This window comes from Cladophialophora yegresii (genome assembly GCF_000585515.1).
Source record: "Cladophialophora yegresii CBS 114405 chromosome Unknown aczIN-supercont1.3, whole genome shotgun sequence".
Classification (NCBI taxonomy): Eukaryota; Fungi; Ascomycota; class Eurotiomycetes; order Chaetothyriales; family Herpotrichiellaceae; genus Cladophialophora; species Cladophialophora yegresii.
In genome coordinates this window covers 4,046,496-4,065,606 of record NW_006913047.1, presented here as the reverse complement: position 1 = coordinate 4,065,606, position 19,111 = coordinate 4,046,496, and the positions used below count along the sequence as shown (strand labels likewise).

General features: G+C 53.0%; 9 protein-coding genes across 9 annotated transcripts; 3 read left to right on the top strand and 6 right to left on the bottom strand.

Moving 5' to 3' along the window:
- Positions 1–10: 10 nt before the first annotated feature.
- On the top strand, positions 11–1,699 carry A1O7_05222 (uncharacterized protein; the record flags this gene model as incomplete). The annotated part of the gene is made up of 1 exon (XM_007759232.1): positions 11–1,699. The coding sequence occupies one exon, from the start codon at positions 11–13 to the stop codon at positions 1,697–1,699; it is 1,689 nt and encodes a 562-aa protein (XP_007757422.1).
- A 466-nt stretch (positions 1,700–2,165) lies between these two features.
- A1O7_05221 (uncharacterized protein) lies at positions 2,166–3,209 on the bottom strand (the record flags this gene model as incomplete). The annotated part of the gene is made up of 1 exon (XM_007759231.1): positions 2,166–3,209. The coding sequence occupies one exon, from the start codon at positions 3,207–3,209 to the stop codon at positions 2,166–2,168; it is 1,044 nt and encodes a 347-aa protein (XP_007757421.1).
- Positions 3,210–4,295: 1,086 nt separating this feature from the next.
- Positions 4,296–5,358, bottom strand: A1O7_05220 (uncharacterized protein; the record flags this gene model as incomplete). Its single annotated transcript, XM_007759230.1, has 2 exons — positions 4,296–5,088; positions 5,138–5,358. The coding sequence occupies 2 exons, from the start codon at positions 5,356–5,358 to the stop codon at positions 4,296–4,298; spliced, it is 1,014 nt and encodes a 337-aa protein (XP_007757420.1).
- Positions 5,359–5,637: 279 nt separating this feature from the next.
- Positions 5,638–8,061, bottom strand: A1O7_05219 (uncharacterized protein; the record flags this gene model as incomplete). The annotated part of the gene is made up of 5 exons (XM_007759229.1): positions 5,638–7,356; positions 7,409–7,642; positions 7,691–7,819; positions 7,869–7,936; positions 7,986–8,061. The coding sequence occupies 5 exons, from the start codon at positions 8,059–8,061 to the stop codon at positions 5,638–5,640; spliced, it is 2,226 nt and encodes a 741-aa protein (XP_007757419.1).
- A 381-nt stretch (positions 8,062–8,442) lies between these two features.
- Positions 8,443–8,777, bottom strand: A1O7_05218 (F-type H+-transporting ATPase subunit epsilon; the record flags this gene model as incomplete). Its single annotated transcript, XM_007759228.1, has 3 exons — positions 8,443–8,526; positions 8,581–8,695; positions 8,746–8,777. The coding sequence occupies 3 exons, from the start codon at positions 8,775–8,777 to the stop codon at positions 8,443–8,445; spliced, it is 231 nt and encodes a 76-aa protein (XP_007757418.1).
- Positions 8,778–9,267: 490 nt separating this feature from the next.
- On the bottom strand, positions 9,268–11,020 carry A1O7_05217 (uncharacterized protein; the record flags this gene model as incomplete). The annotated part of the gene is made up of 4 exons (XM_007759227.1): positions 9,268–10,200; positions 10,247–10,852; positions 10,907–10,963; positions 11,015–11,020. 4 exons carry the CDS (start codon positions 11,018–11,020, stop codon positions 9,268–9,270), a joined length of 1,602 nt encoding a protein of 533 aa, XP_007757417.1.
- Positions 11,021–11,421: 401 nt separating this feature from the next.
- Positions 11,422–12,950, top strand: A1O7_05216 (ubiquinol-cytochrome c reductase core subunit 2; the record flags this gene model as incomplete). The annotated part of the gene is made up of 4 exons (XM_007759226.1): positions 11,422–11,682; positions 11,732–11,906; positions 11,958–12,802; positions 12,855–12,950. 4 exons carry the CDS (start codon positions 11,422–11,424, stop codon positions 12,948–12,950), a joined length of 1,377 nt encoding a protein of 458 aa, XP_007757416.1.
- A 1,146-nt stretch (positions 12,951–14,096) lies between these two features.
- Positions 14,097–16,007, bottom strand: A1O7_05215 (uncharacterized protein; the record flags this gene model as incomplete). The annotated part of the gene is made up of 1 exon (XM_007759225.1): positions 14,097–16,007. The coding sequence occupies one exon, from the start codon at positions 16,005–16,007 to the stop codon at positions 14,097–14,099; it is 1,911 nt and encodes a 636-aa protein (XP_007757415.1).
- Positions 16,008–17,951: 1,944 nt separating this feature from the next.
- A1O7_05214 (uncharacterized protein) lies at positions 17,952–18,929 on the top strand (the record flags this gene model as incomplete). The annotated part of the gene is made up of 3 exons (XM_007759224.1): positions 17,952–17,981; positions 18,035–18,070; positions 18,123–18,929. The coding sequence occupies 3 exons, from the start codon at positions 17,952–17,954 to the stop codon at positions 18,927–18,929; spliced, it is 873 nt and encodes a 290-aa protein (XP_007757414.1).
- Between the last annotated feature and the right edge of the window lie 182 nt (positions 18,930–19,111).

Genomic DNA, 19,111 nt, shown 5'->3' with positions numbered 1-19,111 from the left:
CAGGAGAATCATGGCATCCACCGAAACCGTCACCAACGGCACAAGCACCACGGGAGGTAGTTCAGATGTTGACTACGATGCATTGGTGATTGGTGCTGGCTTTGGGGGTATCCGCACGTTGTACGAGCTTGGAAAGCGAGGCTTCTCAGCCCGAGCATTCGAGGCTGGCTCGGGCGTCGGGGGCACGTGGTACTGGAACAGATATCCCGGAGCCCGGACCGATAGTGAGAGCTGGATCTACGTCCTGACGTTCCAGGAGGTGCTGGGGCTGGACTGGGACTGGAAGGAACGGTTTCCCACTCAGCCCGAGGTGGAACAATATCTCAATCGCGTCACGGACTATCTCGATCTTCGGAGACACATCGAGCTCAACACCAAAATCACGAAGGCCCATTGGAATCCCGCAAAGAACGTCTGGGAAGTCACAACGTCCAAGGGCAAGACCTACACGGCTAGGTTCCTCATCACCGCCACGGGGCCGCTCGCCACCCCGTTGCCCCCACCGTTTCCCGGGCTCGAATCGTTCAAGGGTGAATGGTATCAGACGGGCCTGTGGCCCAAGCACAAGGTCGACTTCGCAGGAAAGCGAGTCGCCGTCGTGGGCACCGGTGCGACTGCCGTCCAGGTCATCCCCGTCGTCGCGCACAATGCCAAATCCTTGACCGTCTTCCAAAGGACGCCAAACTTTGTGCTGCCCGCGCGGAACTATCCGATCCCGCAGGACCAGCAGATGGCACTGAGACGTGAGTGCGAGGCCGTGCTCGGTCGAGCGCGAACCCAGAGCTTCGGCATGGACATGGTGGACGCGACGCTCAAGTCGACAGATTTGGAGACTGACGCCGAGATCCAGCGCGTGCTGGAATTCGGATGGGAGATTGGCGGGTTTCGCTTCATCTTCGAGACCTTTGCAGACATGCTCACCAACGCAAAGTGCAACGAGGCGGCGGCCGAGTTTGTCCGCAACAAGATCCGGTCCATCGTCAAGGACAAGAAGACGGCCGAGCTGCTCTGCCCGTACTACACCATCCTGTCCAAGAGACCGCCGCTCGGCCACTTCTACTACGAAGCCTTCAACCGGGACAACGTCGAGCTGGTGGACGTCAGCAACGACCCCATCCAAGCCATCACCCCGACGGGTCTCCGCACCGGCACGAAAGAGTACGACTTCGACATGATCATCTTCGCCGTCGGCTTCGACGCCGTCACGGGCACGCTCGCCGCCATCGACATCCGCGGGGCTGAGGGCCAACACCTCGGGGAACAGCTCAACAGGGACATGGAAACCGCGTACGGCATCACCGCGCCGGGCTTCCCCAACCTGTTCATGGTGTCCGGCCCGCAGGCGCCCTTCGCGAACATCCCCGTCGTCATCGACAACACGGTTGACTGGATCGGGCGGGCCGTTTCCTACATGCACGACCACGGCCACCAGCGGATGGACACCAAGGAAGAAGTCGCGCGGCACTGGAAAGAGCAGGTCGAGGCCGTTTTCGGCATGACGGTCCTGCCTGAGGGTGCGAAGAAGACGCATTCGTGGTACGTGGGCGCCAACATGGAAGGCAAGCCCGTCAGGCCGCTGTTCTGGTTCGGTGGCGTGGCGCCGTACTTTGCAATCTGTGACAAGGAGGTCAGCGATGGATATCCTGGTTTTGCATTCTCTTCGGACCAGTCTAGTGGAGCCGTGCAGGCCAGACTTTAGGCTATGTACGGAGTAGTGGTGGCATGTTGAAATGTTGAAATGGTGCATATTGTGTCTTTTGAGTGGCCCGCCCTCTTTACAATGTCACGATATATCGATTGGTGGTTCAGTCTTGAAATTGCGGCTCCAGGGCAACCGTTACGTCTTGCTCACAAAGTACTCATGGAAGACACGCAGAGAAAGAACCTGATTGTAATTCCCCAGTCTTGTAACTCTGCGGAAAATGTTCAAAGTGTTGCTTAATTATAGTGTCTTGAGCATCCCTCTCTCTCTGAAATGACACCCTTGATTGTTGTTTTAGTATTCCAACTTGAGACACCAGAGCACACGCCTTACTCAGAGAGTACATATGGAAGACACGGGATTGCAGCCAACTAGGAGACAAGTGAAGAAAGTTGAAGAAAGAGAACGAGAAACTAAATCCCAGGACCTTGAATCTTTGGTAAACGATCAAAATCACTCTCTCTTAGACTGCTCGCTCCATAGTATTGACAATGCCCGTCCTGCCATCCCATATGTCCTCCCGTGCTTGCTGCACGTCTACACCCCGAGCGTGCAGAACCGTCAACCAGTCCTGGAACAACAGCGACCTCGAGTCGAAAAAGCAGGGGTCATGCGTCTGCTGCTCGATGAACCTCTCCACGTCGGCACGGCGGATGGTGTTGTCGTACAGCCACAGGATCTGAGCGGGCGAGAACTTCAGAAATGACTGGACCAGGTAAAAGTTCTGCAGGTCACTGCCCCATCCTTGCATATGTTTGCCACGTAGTTCTTGCACGGTGGGCTTGGCCACGTTGTGATCGGCGTCGCGTGAGTTGTGGAACAGGTCGTCGTATGCTGGCCACGCAGACTCTAACGGGCGGAGATGCGGATATTGTAGGGACAAGTGGTATCTTTGGGCGTCTTCGGGAACGCGCGAGTACACTTCTCCGTCTGTGGGGCAGATCTCGGTGGCGAGCAGCTGCTCCAGCATGCCGCGCAAATCCTCCATTTCAAAAAGATCCTCGTTTGACCACGAGCGCAGCAGTTGGAGTCGCTCCGACACGGCAGTCAAATCAGTGCGTGGGACACGGTAGGGGAACTGGTAAAAGGCTTTGGCATAGCTCCACATCCGGTAGATTGCACGTCGCAGTCGTCGAGCTTCGTGGGCGTCCAGAAACCGGCGTTGCACACTGTCAACACCGGTCCACCTGAATTTCGGGTACAGGTCGACATAGCGCCGCGCCACCCGAGCAACGGCCGTGACCTGAGATAGCAGAGCGAAAGACATTGGTGGAGTCCGTCGCACATGCAACAATTGGTTGTCATTCTGTGTCAGTAGTTGTATAATGTCTTCCACTGGTCCGTCCGTCTCGTCGAGGGCGCGGAAGAATAGTGTCAATTTCTGGGATTTGGGTAGTATTTGGTAAAAGTAGCGACATGTGAGCGAGAGGCTAATGATGTCGGGAACAGAGGAAAGCGATTCGAAGACCCGAGCGAGGAGTTCTGGTGCCAGACTTTGCATAGCCATGGTTCTGTTACAGTTAGCCTGTGCCACTCCCACCGAGTCTGGGATGAAATACGTCAGGTTTTGCAGTATGCTATGTGTAACTGCGGACAAGTTGTGATGTGCAGCGATGTGCTGCAACGGCTCGACGGATTCAAAGATTCAACACCCCGACATTGGGGCTATCCAGAACAGTTGAGGGACCGCGTGTGTAAGAGGATGTGCAAGGTCTGAGTGTCCGAGTGCTGCTCCGCCGCAGCGAGCAGCATAAATACACTGCATCCATCCCGTTGGAAGGGGAAGAAACGCAACTGTGGTTGGGTCACATAGAAACGAGATGAAGAAGCAGTCTGTAAAAGAAGAGAGGGCGAAGAGGGAAGAGGAAAAAGGGACGAGGGGAGAGGGAAGATGTCAACGACTGCGGAAACGGCGGTCTAGGTCTTGGCAAGGCTATCGAGTTGCCGTGCCGAAGGATACAAGAATGGTTTGATAATTGATACCATGAGGCTGGCACTTGTAATGCCGACTTCTCATCAATTGCAAGAGAACATCGGACGCTAGCAGCAAACAATGCCCGCTTCAAGCGCGTTCATCGGTCCCACAATTGTTGCAATTGTGCGGGTGTCCTGGCATGCTATGCGCGCTTCGGGCTTGTCTGACAGCCGGTAAAGGACATTCAAGTATCCCTCTGGCGACGTATCATCCTTCCCACCAGATTTAGTGCCTGGGATATCCTAGTATGCCACGCTACCTTACGCGGCCTGCGTTCGCCGGTTCTTGCCGTTGCGAAACGGCAGAGGTGAAGGTCACATGCCAGTCTTCGTCGCGTCAACCGCTCGTGGTGGCAACACGCTTGCGAAAATCATGGCCGGGCTCAGGATAAAGCTGGCCGAACCCATGATATCGCGTTCATATGATGGCCATCAGACCTGTCCAGTTCTTTCCCGTCTCTTGCCCAGCTGTAGTCTCATCGCGAACACTGATTATCTCTTGTGAGCTCGGGCGGATAGCGAGGCGGCTCGTTGGGACTCTGAGAACAGAGACGCAGGCGAAGACGTTTGCCGCAATCTGATCAGGTGTGTAGGTTACGTCTCAACACGACACCTTGTTTCAGCCAAACAATGTTGCGTTGTCTGTTGCCAATCTCTTCCGCTTTGATCCGGTGTTCAAACCCAACGTCTTCCTCTTGACAGCAAGGTCTTCTGCACCTCCCCTTCGGACCGCATATTTGTTGGCTCTTCGCGCCCTCGTCTCCGCACGAAGAGCGTTAGGGCTGACGAACTGTTTGTTCTCGAAGATGACCGGACCACCGAAGCTACCTTCCAGGATAACCACCGGAGTAAGAACGAACCGCGGTCCAATTTCGACGAGTGACATGTCGCCTCCCTTGGCATGCTCTTTGTCGGCTGTGCGAGGATCGTTCTCGCGAATCTCGTAGACGCGGATCCAGATCTTGCCGTCAAGTCCGTATATCCCAATGATTCGGTCAACGAATGGCTTCACCCCACGTACGCCCTTTGGCGGCACACAGAATACTCCACGAAACATCTCCCGCAACAGCGATCGGTATTCCTGGCCCGGTATCTCTTCGTCAAAGCTCTTGTCGAAGACCACGATACCCCTCCCGCCCTTCAGACAGTTGCCGCCGAACCCCAGCTCCGCCATGGTATGCACATTCGTCACGCTGAATTTGACGGTCGGGCCATTAGGCGCATGCGCAAGCCAAAGGTACAAGTCTTGTCCCCGTTTGCGCGCCTCGAGAAAGAAAATGTAGTTACAGGAGTGCAGATCGGCGAGGCCGTTTAGAGCAGAGTTGTAGTTGCCAGAAGATTTGGTGTCCAGCTTCGTGTCTTTGTAGGTGTGGGGAAGGAGGGAATGGAGGTCGTTCAAAAGATGTCGGTGTCTAAAGACGTTAGTCAAGACTCTCTAGCAGGCCGGAAATATGCTGGTACCGATATGAAACCCCCCGGGAAGTGAGCATCAGGATGCGATTCCTGATCTCCGAAGGCAGTTGTGAAAGACCATTGCTCTTGGTCTGCTTTGCCGCGTTTTCCTCTCCGCTCGGTGAATCTGCGCGAACAGTGTTGCTGCTGGTTGCAGACGTCTCTGAGCCTGGCTCATCTGAGTCGGAGTCGCTGCCGGAGCGCATGGCTGATCTGTACGCTGATGCCATGGTCGAAGGAGTATGGCAGAATGTGGGCGAGTTTACAGTACACAGTAAGGGCTCAAATGCGACCGGCCGCGGTCAGAAAATATGAGGCATAGAAAATATTTCTGCGGGGAATTTCACAACGGATACACAAGTTGGAGAAGTTCAGCCTTGCGCACGAAGTTCAGCCCTGTACACAATGTACATGAGTGCCGCTTAAGGCAACAGGCTGCGACAGATACACCGAATGATGGACAGCTTCTTACGGCTTCAAGGAACGGGTGCTACACAACTTCTTCCCCGTCAACTCTGGAGCTTTGGCACGGGCCAGCTCACATGCCACCGGCTTCGGTCACCCACAGGCGGAATCTCCACCTTCAGATTCTCGATGTTCACTGCTGAGCCAGTCGTCTTCTTTTGCAGGAGAGTGCCGAGCGTGGTGACCACAATTCCTGTACCTATGCACGCCTTCATTGAGTTCCGTACGTCCTGAGTCCATTCGCGTTCCACTACCGGTCCTGGCGACTTGCTCATTCCGTCCGCTGCCATGTCTGCTTTGGAGTCTCCTGGCGGAAGAGGGTAGAAGTTCCAGCCACCTTTCAGCACCTCATCCCACGCCTTTCTGGCAGTCTGAACCAGGTTCGAGGCCTGTGTGATCAACTTCTCGTCCGAAAGTCCACGTAAGGATGATGACTGCTGGGCTACGTCCATACTGATCGGTTCAGGAATGGATACATGGAGGAATGGTCGCATTCTCAGCTCGTACCGTAGTGCATCAGTTGCATAGGTAACGGCAGACTTGTGAAAGTGGCCATGGCGCTGGAGAACCGTAAAGACTCTGTGCAGGGCTTTTGCCATAGCTTCCACCGCTTTGAGCCAGCGAAAGTGGCGATATAGCAGCTGGAGTGTTGTCTGTATTTCTTGTTGTCCTGACGAACTTGGGCGCTGCCGGGATGCAACAAAGAAAGTGATCCTCTCCAGGTGGTTGAGATGCGTGCTGGAGAGGAAAGACAGGTACCAGTACATGCCCGCAAATTCGTGGGGCGCGTAGATGGAGAGTTCGAAGCCCATCTGAAGAACGGTGCGGAGCTGGATAAGTTTGTAGTGATAGACCCAACTGCTGAAAGAGTATGAGAAGGTGGGTTCTTCCCCATCGAGGTACGGTATGGCTGGTTCGCTGAGGATGGACTGGACCGCTCCATCAAGGTCTTCGGCTTCCGCTTGAATCTGGTCCCACTCAAGCGCTGCGTGGCACATAGTACGTCTCACACGACAACGATTGAGACACAGCGTCCGGAAGAAATTGAGAAATGACTGGCTGCACCGGTTCACAAACAAGTCAACTCGGGACCCAAGCTCTATTTGCTGGTTCTCGGGAAGATCATCCATCTGACTGGGATCGAGTAGCGCTTCGCCAGGCAACACAAGAGAAGCGATATCGTGGGTAATAAAGTCTTTGAAGGCGAATCGGCCTACTACCGCTCCGTTGAGGTTCAGAAAGGATTGAAGGAGAGCTCGGGCATACACAACCGGTTGTGGGTCCTGCGCCATGAAGTTCTGGTAGGCAACCAGAAGATCACAACTGGAGGAGATGTCTAGCACTTGAAAAGCTGTAGTGGCATCAGTCAGAAGCTTTCTGAGGAATGGAAAGGCTTTGTCCTTTTCGATAACGATCATTGGTCTTGGAGGTACGCTACTCGCCAGTCGCCGTTGGATCTTGAGGGTAAATGCGACGGCAGAGGTTGGTCGTCCAAGGGAGGCGCTTTCCTCAATCGTCCTGACCAATGCAATATGTCTTTCGAGATTCGAGAGGCTCGGTCGTACTCCACAGTCGCATTCGTGAAAGAGCTTCAGGAAAGCAGACCGTGCCTCGAGCCTGCTTGTTAATGCTCTCCTCAAGTGTGAGGAAAGCTGGCTGTGATCGAGCCAGGTGCGAGCCGCTTCCAAGGAGTCCATCACTTCCCCAACCGAGAAAACGTGTAGCAACGGCCGATTGAAAATCTGCGTGGCAAAGTCTTCTTCCTTGGTTCGGTCAGAGTCAAGATTCGCATATTATCCAGAGCAAGCCGCGTACCTCGTAGTAGTGCTGACTTGTCACCATCGAGAGTACCAGGTCGCAACACTTGATCAAGCCCAGACAGTAAGGCTGGAAGATATCGCGCAGTAACGAAGGGGTGGCCGCGGGGACTGGATCATGCCGCCAGAAACTTGCGTCAGAAAGTCTCTTTGGCTCTGGCCACAGGAGCCGTTCAATATGGACCGACGTGAAGAGAGTCTGGGAGAGTGGATAGCCCATTTGCCATGCTACCTGAATGAGCGTCATGAATCGTTCCACGAGATATAAGGAACCACTCACCTCACGGTACATCAGCTCGTCCATCAGCCATATGATCTCCTCTGCTGACAAGGCCTTCGTGGGATCGAACTCCTCGTCGCTCTCCGGATCAAAAGCAGTACATCCGCTGTCCATTTTGGGGTCTCCAATCTACAAACTCGTTAAGGCGTGTGATCGGGTTGTGTCTGGTACTGCTTACCTCCAAGGCACTGACAGCCTCGAACAATGTAAAGTGTTCATCTTTGATCAGCTTGCCGGGAGACAATTCTGCAAATGCTGTTAGTCTTTGATAGAGACCATCAGAATGTCAACGGACTCGAAGCAGCGTTCCGGAATTCTCTGGTTATCTCATTCACTTGTACATTCGGGTGTAATACCCGTGTGTGCGCCATAGTGTCAGCTGGTTCTTGAGGTGAAATCAAGGGAAGAAGGTTGGTGTTGATTGAAGGGTCTATGGTTTTCTCTCCCCTCCGAATGCGCACCGGTACCGATTACTGTTGCATGTGAACACGCGACTGCGGGCGGAAATATAGAAACGAGGCACTCCATACATGCCCTACGCAAGTGTGGGATTTCTATGTATTTGAGAAATAGTTTGGAAAAGTCGGGCAAGCGGGTTTGGAAGCTCTTAAATGTGATGTGCGGATTGCCGTGGACCGTGCATGCAAACTTCCTGCAACGCGACCCTCGATGTAATATGTACAGGTTTTCATGTCCAGCCTCGATACATCTTCACAGGCCTTGAATCAATCTAGCTCCCTGCTGTCCCTCTTCTATTTTGCTTCTTCGGTTGCGTGGTGGGCCATGGCGTCGGCATTTGCAGCACCTAGGTTTTTGTTCTCTCCCTGTTTGCCATTCTACCGCAGGTCAGTTTGCACCCCGGTTGCGAAACCTGGTCAGCAATAGCTCACCTGCCACTTCGCGAACCTCAAGTCCATCTCGCCTCTTCTCTCAGCTTGTAGTCGGGGTCCTTCCTTCAAAGATCTGCGGACAACTCTTGCAGCAACTGCGAGGTATCGGTTGTAGCTGTCAACGTCAGCGTGTGGACTTCGCGCTAAGTGATCGAGCCGCCATACGTGAGACCGGCTGCTTTCCATTCGAACGCCATATTGAGTATTTGACGAGGTTACGGCGCAAGGTGAGCTTGCGTTGGTGACTTCGATGTCTTGCAGGGTGAACTGCTAGCCCAATGCTCGAACGGAAGCTCCAGCCTGCCAAGGTCCGGATCGGAAAAAGTGATACCCGTGCAGCCTTGCCCGTTGTCGCAGCCTTACCGGTACGTCCCATACGAATCTCACGCAATACATACGGAGTACGGAATAGTCCGCATGCAGACGTATCTTGAGCAGGCCGCAGGCACGTATCTAAGATTTGAATCGAAGGAATGGTAACATCTTCGCGTGATGACAAAGGCGAAGGCATGCAGCGAGCTCCAGGGAGCAGTAATTTAAGCAACCGCGGGGCATCTCATGGCTCATAAGCGAAACTAGGGTACAGCTTACTGGATCCGGCGAGGAAAGGAATACCGTTTTGCGTACGACGTTAATTCTCGTCAGGACCGGACTATTCTTGAGGCACTCGTGGACTGATCTGCAGCTTCATATGTCTCGAAGAATGGCAATCGAGTCATCGATGCGATGGATTTCCGTCGTGAACCAGGACTCTTTTTGCCTCCACCTGTACAATTCTTGCAGCTCCGCGGCTGGGAGTATTTCCAGTTCCGTGCCTTCTTCTAATCGTTCGACTTTGGTGAGTGTTGACGCAACCTTTTCCCGTTCTAGGTGCAAGCGCTCATACATCCGTGACATTGTTTTGTATAGTTTGTCCAAGAAGACTTTCTGTACTCTTTCCGGGTCGTGGAAGTACAGAAAGATGGTGTTTTTGGGTTGTCTCTGTGGGTCTTTCGGTACCTCTTGCAGCTCGAGGAATCCCATTGTCTGGAGGCCTGACAGACACTTCCGGAGTTCTTTGGCATTGAGCAATCCGATATCCAGCATCGCCCTCTCATCAAGTTTCCCTTTATCAGCCAGCATTCGGACAACCCTTAAAGCCGGTTCTGTCAGGCTCTCGCCTATGAGTCGATACATCTCCTTGTCCCTTAGGAAACTGGTGAACTTCGGTTTGTTAATAGACCAGGACTTCGGGTTGTTGGGCTCCTGTTGGAGAAAGGCGAAATTCCCTTCCGCGAGAACTGCAAGATGATGTTCGATGATTTGATCTTCCCCTGTGACCCCATTCGTCTGATTACTGTGATGGCCGTTCGTGCCGTTCGGCCTGCTACCACCGTTGGCTTTGCCGTGGAATACATCAGAGCATAACTTAGCAGCATCGAGCCGTTGAACTGCATTCGCGGGATTTTCAACTAATCGTACTGGGAACGATCTTGGGTCGACGTCAATAATCTGCGAACATGCCGCTCGTACGACTTGTGCGATTCCCTTGCCGAAAACCTTCTCAGCCATCCCAGCTACTCTGTCGTTTCGTATCCGAATGATGAGATTTGAATAGTCGATGGAAAGCGTTGTATTATCCTGCCTCGGTTAGTACGATAATTTGGTCACAGACAAGAGAACTTACCTGAGTAGGGCTTCGACTGAGTTCTTGGGATACATCGTATGCCGAGATACTGCTCTTAACACGTCGCTCAAGCTCTGAGTCGATTTTGGCCTCGGCCTCGGCTGCTACCTTCTTTCCTGTGCCAGTTACGATCATACGATTGTCGCGTAGGTAGCGTTCGACGTCCTGGCGGCGATCGGATGATGATTGAAAGTGAGTTTCGCGGACCGCCTTGATATATCCGGAAGAAACAAGCTGTTTAAGTAGTATTTGAAAACGGCTTTTACTGATCGGCTGGGTCAAATCAGTCTTCTCGAGAACTTCGGTTTCCAGTTCATGTGCTGTAGCGAACCCCATGGCAGCCAATGTTTCGATGATTTCCGCAGCCGAAGACCCAAGGCTCCAATCGACAAGCTCGACGAGTCTGCCCGTGCGCATAAGATTATAGGCATAGGTGGTGTCCGCTTGATATGTCGACAAGCCTTCGTAGGTAGTATGATGATAGACAAGGCGAAGCTGTATTAATGTGGCCACACCAATCTTGACCTGGCGAAGTGGGAAACGACATTTCTGGGCGAGTTGCTGAACAGACAAGCGGCCAAGCTGAGCGAGCTGCCGAAAGATTTGCTATTTTGACAAGTCAGTGGCGGCCTTAGCCTGTCGGAGCGGCATAAAACGGACAGCAAGGAATGAACCGTAGTAGTCTTCCACGATGTAGCAGCAAAGCCTTGAGAACTCCTAGCACTCGCGTCAGTTCACGATACACCGATGTTGCACGTAAGTCCATACTTCCATGGTGTAGCGCGACTCAGCACGTGACCGTGTCGGACGGAGTTCGGTACGGGTATGGTGTGCTGGAAAAACGATTTGTGCGCAGTAACATCTGTGAGGCTGAAACTACTCAGTATGGAATTGGACGGCCTGACATACGCCTCGCGAAAGAGAGTCAGCCTCTCAGCATCTCGTCGTGGGATTGTTCGAGACAAAACTTTGTCAGAGCGAGCAAGGCTGAGTAAGTGAGAAGTTCGGCGGGTCCGTGGCTTGGCAAAATTCTCTATCGTGAATGGCTGTGCCTCATCGTCCAATCACATCGGCTGCAACTTTGTAAAGTCGATTGAAGCTCAACTCCCTCCAAGCTCCTGCTCCATCCGCCTGCACTACATTCCCGCTCTCCTGTCCTTCACGCTTCGTCTATGATGGCTTCTCCAGCTGTGCTTGGCTCGAAGGCCTTGCGAGCTAGTAGCCGTCACGCCTCCGTCCGCTCCCTGCAGAGGCGAGGTCTAGCAGCAGCAGCTTCCGGCAGCTTTCAATATGAGACTGGGGATGCTGCGGGTGTTAAATTCGCAAGCAGGGATATTCCAGGACCAACAACCACACTCACCGTTGTCGCGAAAGCCGGAACCAGATATCAGCCTTTGCCAGGGTACACCGATGCCCTTGAGAAGTTTGCTTTCAAGGTTTGCTAGTGAAGGGGCCGTTCCTGTCTCGCAGCTAACACGACCCCAGTCTACCACGAGACGGTCCACCTTGCGCATCACCCGAGAAGCAGAACTACTAGGCGGCGAGCTGGGTGCATACCACTCCCGGGAAAGCCTTGTTCTCCGAGCCAAATTCCTCCGAGAAGATCTGCCTTATTTCACTGAGCTGCTGGGAGAAGTTATAAGCAAAACCCGATACACAAGTTCGTATACCGAACAACAATACGTGGGACAGTCTTTCTAACTCCTTGCAGCACACGAACTGGACGAAGAGGTTCTTAATGTCATGAAGTTGGCGCAAAAAGGTCTTTTGGGAAGCCCCTTGTCTCTGGCCGTCAACTCCGTCCACGGCGTTGCATTCCATCGCGGACTCGGTGAACCATTGTATGCGACGTCCTCGGTACCACAGCTCGGCTATCTCGACGCAGAAGACATTGCCAAGTTTAGCGAGAGTGCGTACACGAAGGAGAACATCGCTGTCGTCGCCAACGGAGCCAGTCATTCGGAGTTCTCAAAATGGGTGGGAGAGTTCTTTCAAGACGTTCGGGGCGGCTCTAAGCTCTCTGGCCCGGCCTCAAAATACTACGGTGGTGAAGAAAGAATTGCCCATGGATCTGGCAGCGTCATGATTATCGGTTTCGAAGGCTCTAGTTCATTTACGGCTGGTTCGACCTACAAGCCAGAAATCGCTGTGCTCGCCGCCTTGCTTGGAGGAGAAAGCACTATCAAATGGTCGCCTGGCTTCTCTTTGCTCGCCAGAACTGCGGACAATTTCCCCGGCGTGCGCATTTCTACCCAACACGCCGGGTATTCGGACGCTGGCCTGTTGTACGTAACATTAACCGGCAACGCGGCTCAGATCGCAAAAGCGAGCAAAGAAGTTGTCGAGACGCTCAAGAAGGTCGCTGGTGGTGACGTCGCGGAGGAGGATATGAAGAAGGCGATTGCACTAGCCAAGTACAGGGCGCTTGAAGCTGGGCAGCAGACACAGGCTGGGCTCGAGGCAACTGGCAACGGTCTGATCGAAGGTGGCTCGCCTTTCCAAATTGACGAGATCGGGTCATCAATCAGCAAGGTGTCGGCGGACAAGGTCAAGGCAGTAAGCGCAAGAATCGTTTCCACCGCACCTTCCAATGCTAACTATCCTGCAGGCGGCGAAGGACCTCTTGGAGAGCAAGGCGTCCGTATCAGCAGTTGGAGATCTTTTCAGACTACCTTTTGCAGAAGAGATTGGCCTGAAGGTCTGAAGAAGGCGTGGTTTCGTTGTGCAGTGGGTTCTGTAAAACTTGTAAATACCAGGAGAAGACCCAAAGAAGATATTGCCAAAAGGATACTGCATTCCACCAAGATCATGCCCCTGCGTTTTCTGTGCGTGTTCTTCCTGCATGTTCTCCCTGCGTGTCAACTTTGCCGACATCTCTGGAATCTGCTTCTCTCGTGGTCCGTCTGCTTCTGAAGTGCTGCCCGAGCACATCCATTTCGCCATGGGTCTCCCTCTCATACCTAGAGGAAGATTCTGACTGTAAGTTCCAAGGTGCCCGGCGCCTCTTGAGCACCTGTTGACAAGGATTCGGATACCTTCAGACGCTCGAAGCTTGCTGCCAGCACTGATTACTACCTACGCCCAGACGTGGGCGTATCAGAAAACGCATCATCCCACGGCCGTTGGGGTCAAGCCGGAGGGCAGTTTGCGGTAGTTGGGCCTCGTCAAGAGCGAGAGCTGAGGTACTCTTTCGGAACATCCTTTCTTGCGCAATACTGCCAGGGCAGTCTTTCATCGGCAGATGCACGATTACGATAGCCCCAGAATACCTGTCCGCTCAGTATGCATGATTACCGGGCCCCAAGGCCCTTTCAGCAATATCCCGCCACCCATCGAACTGCATGTCGGGTTGATGGCATCAAGGATTGAACGGGCCGAGCAAAGAAGGCGAGTAGGGCGTAACACCGTTGGGGATGTAATCGAAGCACCCCCGGGGGATCCAACGACGCGAACGAGCAGCAGAAGGGACACCGTTCAAAGAGACCGCGTCCTGGATGTTTTGAATTTGGCAGTGTAAGCCCCTTCCTTCTACATGCGCTACACCAACCGACTCAGCGAGTCCTGCCCTGCCCGGGACGTCTGGGTAAACTTGTGATAACTGGATTTATGCTTCAGTAGGAGGACGGACAGAACTCGTATGCCGTGTCGGAGACTGCTGGACTATTTCCAAGGTGCCCTGGATGTACACGCCCAATCCTTGTGCTTGGCTCCAAAAATGGTACTATCAAAATACCTATCTAAGAGGCATATGCTTCATGAGATGTCCACAGCCTCATGGCGGTCGTTATGATGTTATACCCTCGTTATCCCTTCCATTGTCAATGAATCGTTCGATAGGGTTGTTCTATCGTCATTCCCTGTACTCTTCATCGTCACTTGGCTCGCTGTCGAGAAAGTCATTCTCACGATATTGTGTCTCAGCCGGACGCTGGTCGGAAATGATCAAATCAACAACATCGCACCTGGCTTGCGCAATCTTCGGCGTTGGAGCATCACTTTCGTCGCTGTTCTCGCTCATGCTGAGCTCTTTGAGACGGCCGTTTGCGATTCGTGTACTCTGCCGCTGTGACACGCTGGCTGACCTTCTGGAGCTTAACGTTTTGCTGACAATATTGGACGGCTTGTCCTTGTTGAGAAAAACATTTTCAAACACAGGCATCCAATTCTGTCTCATTTTCGCACGGTCACGCCAGCTGGCATCCTTTAGAATAACTTTGAGGCTGAGTTTCTTCAGAAATGGCAAATCCTCAGAGGCGTCCACCAGCGACGTGAAGAACTTTTCAGCAGCTGCTGCAGTCAGTTGCCGCATGTTTTCGATAGAAATAGTGATGAGCTGGGACGGCCACGTCGGAGGTCCCTTAGGTAACAGCTCATCAAAAAGAGGGTCACGATCATGCCACCATGACGGGTCAATGTACACCATATCGATCTCGAGCCGCTGCAAACTCGGGCACAGACTCTTGAGATTGGCCATAAAGCCCAAATCCATGGACTGGTTGTTGTTGAGTATAAGTGACTGCAATCCATGTCCTGCCGAGGATAAGTATCCCTCGAGAACTTCAGAGGTCAGATGAGAGCAATTTGTGAGCTCCAAGCGGAGCAGCCCGGGAGGCAGCATCGGCATGGTGATTTGATCCACCATACCGCAGTTTCGGAAACACAGAGACCGCAATGCCAAGAGACTCTTCAATGCTACCGCAAGGAAGCTCCGTGCAGAGGCGATATCAGCTTTCTCCGTCTTCTCGGGGAGAGTAAGATTGAGAAAAGTCAGATCGTGCAAATGCTTGAAAGACGGCCTGGAGTGGGCAGCCATCGCCTCCTTAAGGACATCTGTTGTGTTCGGAAACCTCCCATTCCAGTCAAAGCTTCTCAAGACCACGTTATTACGCTCCAAGTGTGTGATAAGATCAAGCGGGTAAGTCCAGCGCACCTTTTTCGACTCCGGCTGGGCCCAAATCACTGTTGTCATGTCATCATAGTTGGAGTAAAGACGTATACCTTGGAGTTGTGGAGTCAGTGGTATTAAATCGTCCAAAGAAATTCCACCCTTTTTCGCTAAAAGATGCTTGACTTCGATGTCCAGATATCGGATTTTCGACCTGAAGGAAGTGGAAAGGGGCCCCCGATGATCCTGCTCCTGCTTAAGTAGCGTCACGAGGCCTCGGGCTCGTTGTAGTGGGTACAGGGGAGGACTGTAGAGCAGAGTTGCCATGCAAGCATCGTGGAAAGATCGGCATAGACTTCCCGTCGTGCAAAGCCAGTTGATCGAAGGTTGTTGCCTCGACAGGGGGCCATAGAGAGGGTAGGCAGCATATTGCATGATGTTTACCAACACAAAATACGGCAATGTCTGCCATGGCGGTATGCGCGCGTGTGTGGATGGTTTCGAAGCCCCGGCGACCACGTCGGCCGACTTTCTCACACTGTGAGACGGTTGGATCTTCGGCCTCTTGTTTGGAACGTCTCTCTTTCTCGATGGCACTGCTAGTGGTTTTCTCTTCGGGCGATGTGGCCGTACAATTGTCTGAGATTGCGTGTTTGGTAGTCTCGATTCCTGGCTGCTGTCCGTCTCGACAGCGGATGAGTCTGAAATGTCGTCATCGCTCGATTCTCGATATGTCCGGACTCGACGAGCAGCGCGAGCAGGGCGAGTCTTTGCGATGAGGTATTCTTCGAAATCCTCGTCGGAAGCGCTATCATCGTTTTGGTACCGGAATCGAGGTACGCGGCGGGGCCGAGGTTTGCTCGAGGCTGCAGGCATGGTGGGGAATGGCAGCCCTTGGCTGGCGATGGAGAGTGAGGAGTCTGGTGCGAACGAGGGGAGATATGGCGGGCGCAAGGATACTTCAAGTGCTAGATCCTGATCCTGGCATGCTGAAAACCTCTTACACTATGGGTGGTTTTGTTGCGAGCCACTGTAGAAGTAGGAGTTAGTCGAAGTGCAGCTGATATGCAAGTGACAGGACAGTGAAATGAAGCCCTGCAGGAATTGCAGCTTAGGTGCATGCGCCGGATCTATCCGAGGCTAAATCGGCTTCGTTGACGGGGCATGTCTGCCGAGTATTTTGCGGCGTGCTCAGAGCACTGTGGTAAAGAGCATTCTCGCTTCGTCGGGAGTGTGTCTGCATTTGATTCTTTGATTGCAGAGAAGAATTCTTAGGACCTTCTTCAGTCATGCTGGCGGCCACACTAAGAACTCTCCAATGGCTCGCGAGAATACAGTACCGTCGATCAGCCTAACATCTTGTGCGATTTTGGGTCCGATCACAAGTCGTTGGGTCGAGCATGCGCTACCTGCGCTTCACAGGTTGCGACTATCAGCTTCCGTGGGCCCATTCCTGTTCCTGAAAGATGGCCAGGCTAATCAACGTCCGGAGTACATGAACTAGTCTAGGCATTTGTTCTCCCTCATTACGGAGTAGACAATGGCTATATCTTTGGCTCACCCCTTCGCCACAACGTCTCTTCTCGGCACTGTTTCTTCAACAAATAAGGGTGCTGCGTCATAAGGTCTCATATTGGACTGATCCACGAGATGGCAGAAGTGTGACGAGAACACCGCACCGCCGCCGCCGCCGGGTGAGCACGGTTGAAATGGCAAGACAAACGGCATATCGGCAAAACTGGTGTATGCGTTGGGCATGCTACCAAAACCATCGAGAACGACTTTGCCACGCCGATTCCTAGGATGGAGAAATGTGGTATCGTTCACCATCCGCGATGACTTATAGCACTTTCTGAGCGGCTCCGCTTGCTGTTGCTCGTTATGGTTACCTGACTGTCTGTCCACTGCTGCTGCTGCGGCTTGCTATGATCGATAATGACGAATTCTCGGGTATCTGAACCGGCCCTGTAAGACGATACTTATCTCTCTATCGGTTTCAGGTTTGTTCCGAGTAAAAGTACGTCCTGATCAGCGTGGCGTGGACTGTCGCAACCGAAGCAAGCCACATGTCGCCTAAAAAGCAAAGGAGCTCAAATCTCCGCTGGTTGAACGTGCCGTGGCTGGGCAGGCATCGAAAGACCAGCTTCGGTGCCCACTTCCAGGTTCCTCCCGCTGCGCTCGTCCACTGAGAGCATCGTTCTTTCCCAGGGTGACATAGCAATCTACACAGTAGTCAAGAGCTCTGAAGGTTGAGTCGCCTTCGCGTCTTCCTGTGACTTCGCTCATCATCTTCTCTGTTTGCTCGTACTCGCCCGGTCTCATATCGTGCATCAAAGCGAAGAAACGGTGACCCGTATCATTCGCTGACCACTGAGGATTTGCGTTCCTGATCTGCAGCCTGCAGCATCTTCCTGCCACCCTCGAGTGCCTCCACCACTCCGAGGCCCAAAAGGCGAGAAAGGGCTCCATAATTGCCGAAGACGACACCAAGTCGCCCTGCCAACTTTTCTGCTTCCTGCAGCAGCTGTGAGCTACTAGCCAATCCTGCTTCTTGCGACATCATCTTCTACCGCTCTTCTCGCAATTGTCCAAAAATATCACATTGTCTCACAGACTCAACTACCGTTCGACAGTTTTCCCACGCATCTGCCGCCTTCGAGTGCACCTCAATTGAGTCTGCGCCCATTTCGGACTGAGCCACCCCTCACAAATCATCAGTACTCGTGCATGGTGTTACAGGTTTCGAGTCCGTAATTATTGTCGACAGCCTAACCATTCAACGGCTGTCCTTGACGTTGCGGCTCTCGCAAGAGCTGTAAGATGGGTGGAACACAGTATGGGAAGTTCCAAGTAGGAGCCTTAACACTCTGAACGCGTGGTGGCTTGCTGACTCGGAGTCGCAGAACTTCTGCAGAGATTCAACACTACCGATATGCAATGTGAGACTTCACCTCCACCGGTAACCACATTCACCCTTCTGACTGCCTCCAGATCCTCGTCGCCAACAATCAGCCGCCCGAGCTCGCATACGGCGGATGTGTCCTTCGCGGCATAACACTCAGCAACAACAGGAACCTCGCCAACTTGGGGTCAATACTGCTTGCGGGCCTCGCAATTTTGGTCACACTGTTCCTGCTATGGAGAGCAGAAAGAAAAGCGGCTGCTGTCGGCCGTCGAGAAATGCAGATATTCCTGGCAGGCTACTTGGTTATCGAGATATGCGAAATATTCACCGTCGGAGGATTTCCCTTGGACAATGACGTGCGGAAAGCGTTTACAGCCGTCCACATAGCGGCCATCGTCGCCACTACGTGGATCTTACTCATGAATGCGGTGGTGGGCTACCAGTTCCTTGACGACGGCACAGCGCTATCACTTGGCTTGATCGGACTCAGCGCTCTAGCCTTGTTCATCGGCACCGGCTATATCGCGCTCGACACGGCTTTCTCCTGGAGTGGTTTCTGGGACAGCTCGTTACAACCACCACATCAGCACTACGCGCTCTACACGCTATATCAGCTCGCGCCATTGGTCTTCATGTTCCTCTTCTTCGTCCTGGAAGCCTTCTTGGTTCTGAAGGTCCTCGGGGAAACGAAGCCAATGATCTATCTCGTCGTCGCAGTCCTATTTTTCGCCATTGGCCAAATCTTCATGTATGTGGTTTCGGTGCATATATGCAACGGGACTAGTGGCAAAATCAACGGGACGCTCTTTGAGACACTTTTCACCCTACTCAGCGTCGTTGCGATCTTCGTGTTCTGGTCATCAATTACCGAAGATGACTGGCCAATGCAATGATCGGAAAAGGCCAGCTTCGATACAGGATTGGAAGAAGAGCGAACTGGAAGCCATCTGCTTCCTCACGGGTCATCATTCCATGATTGGGATTTGCAGCTATCTCCCGAGTATTCTGGAGCCACTGCACCACGCGAACTGTCCACTGAGTGAGGACTGTACCACTTCTCTATCACCACTTGATG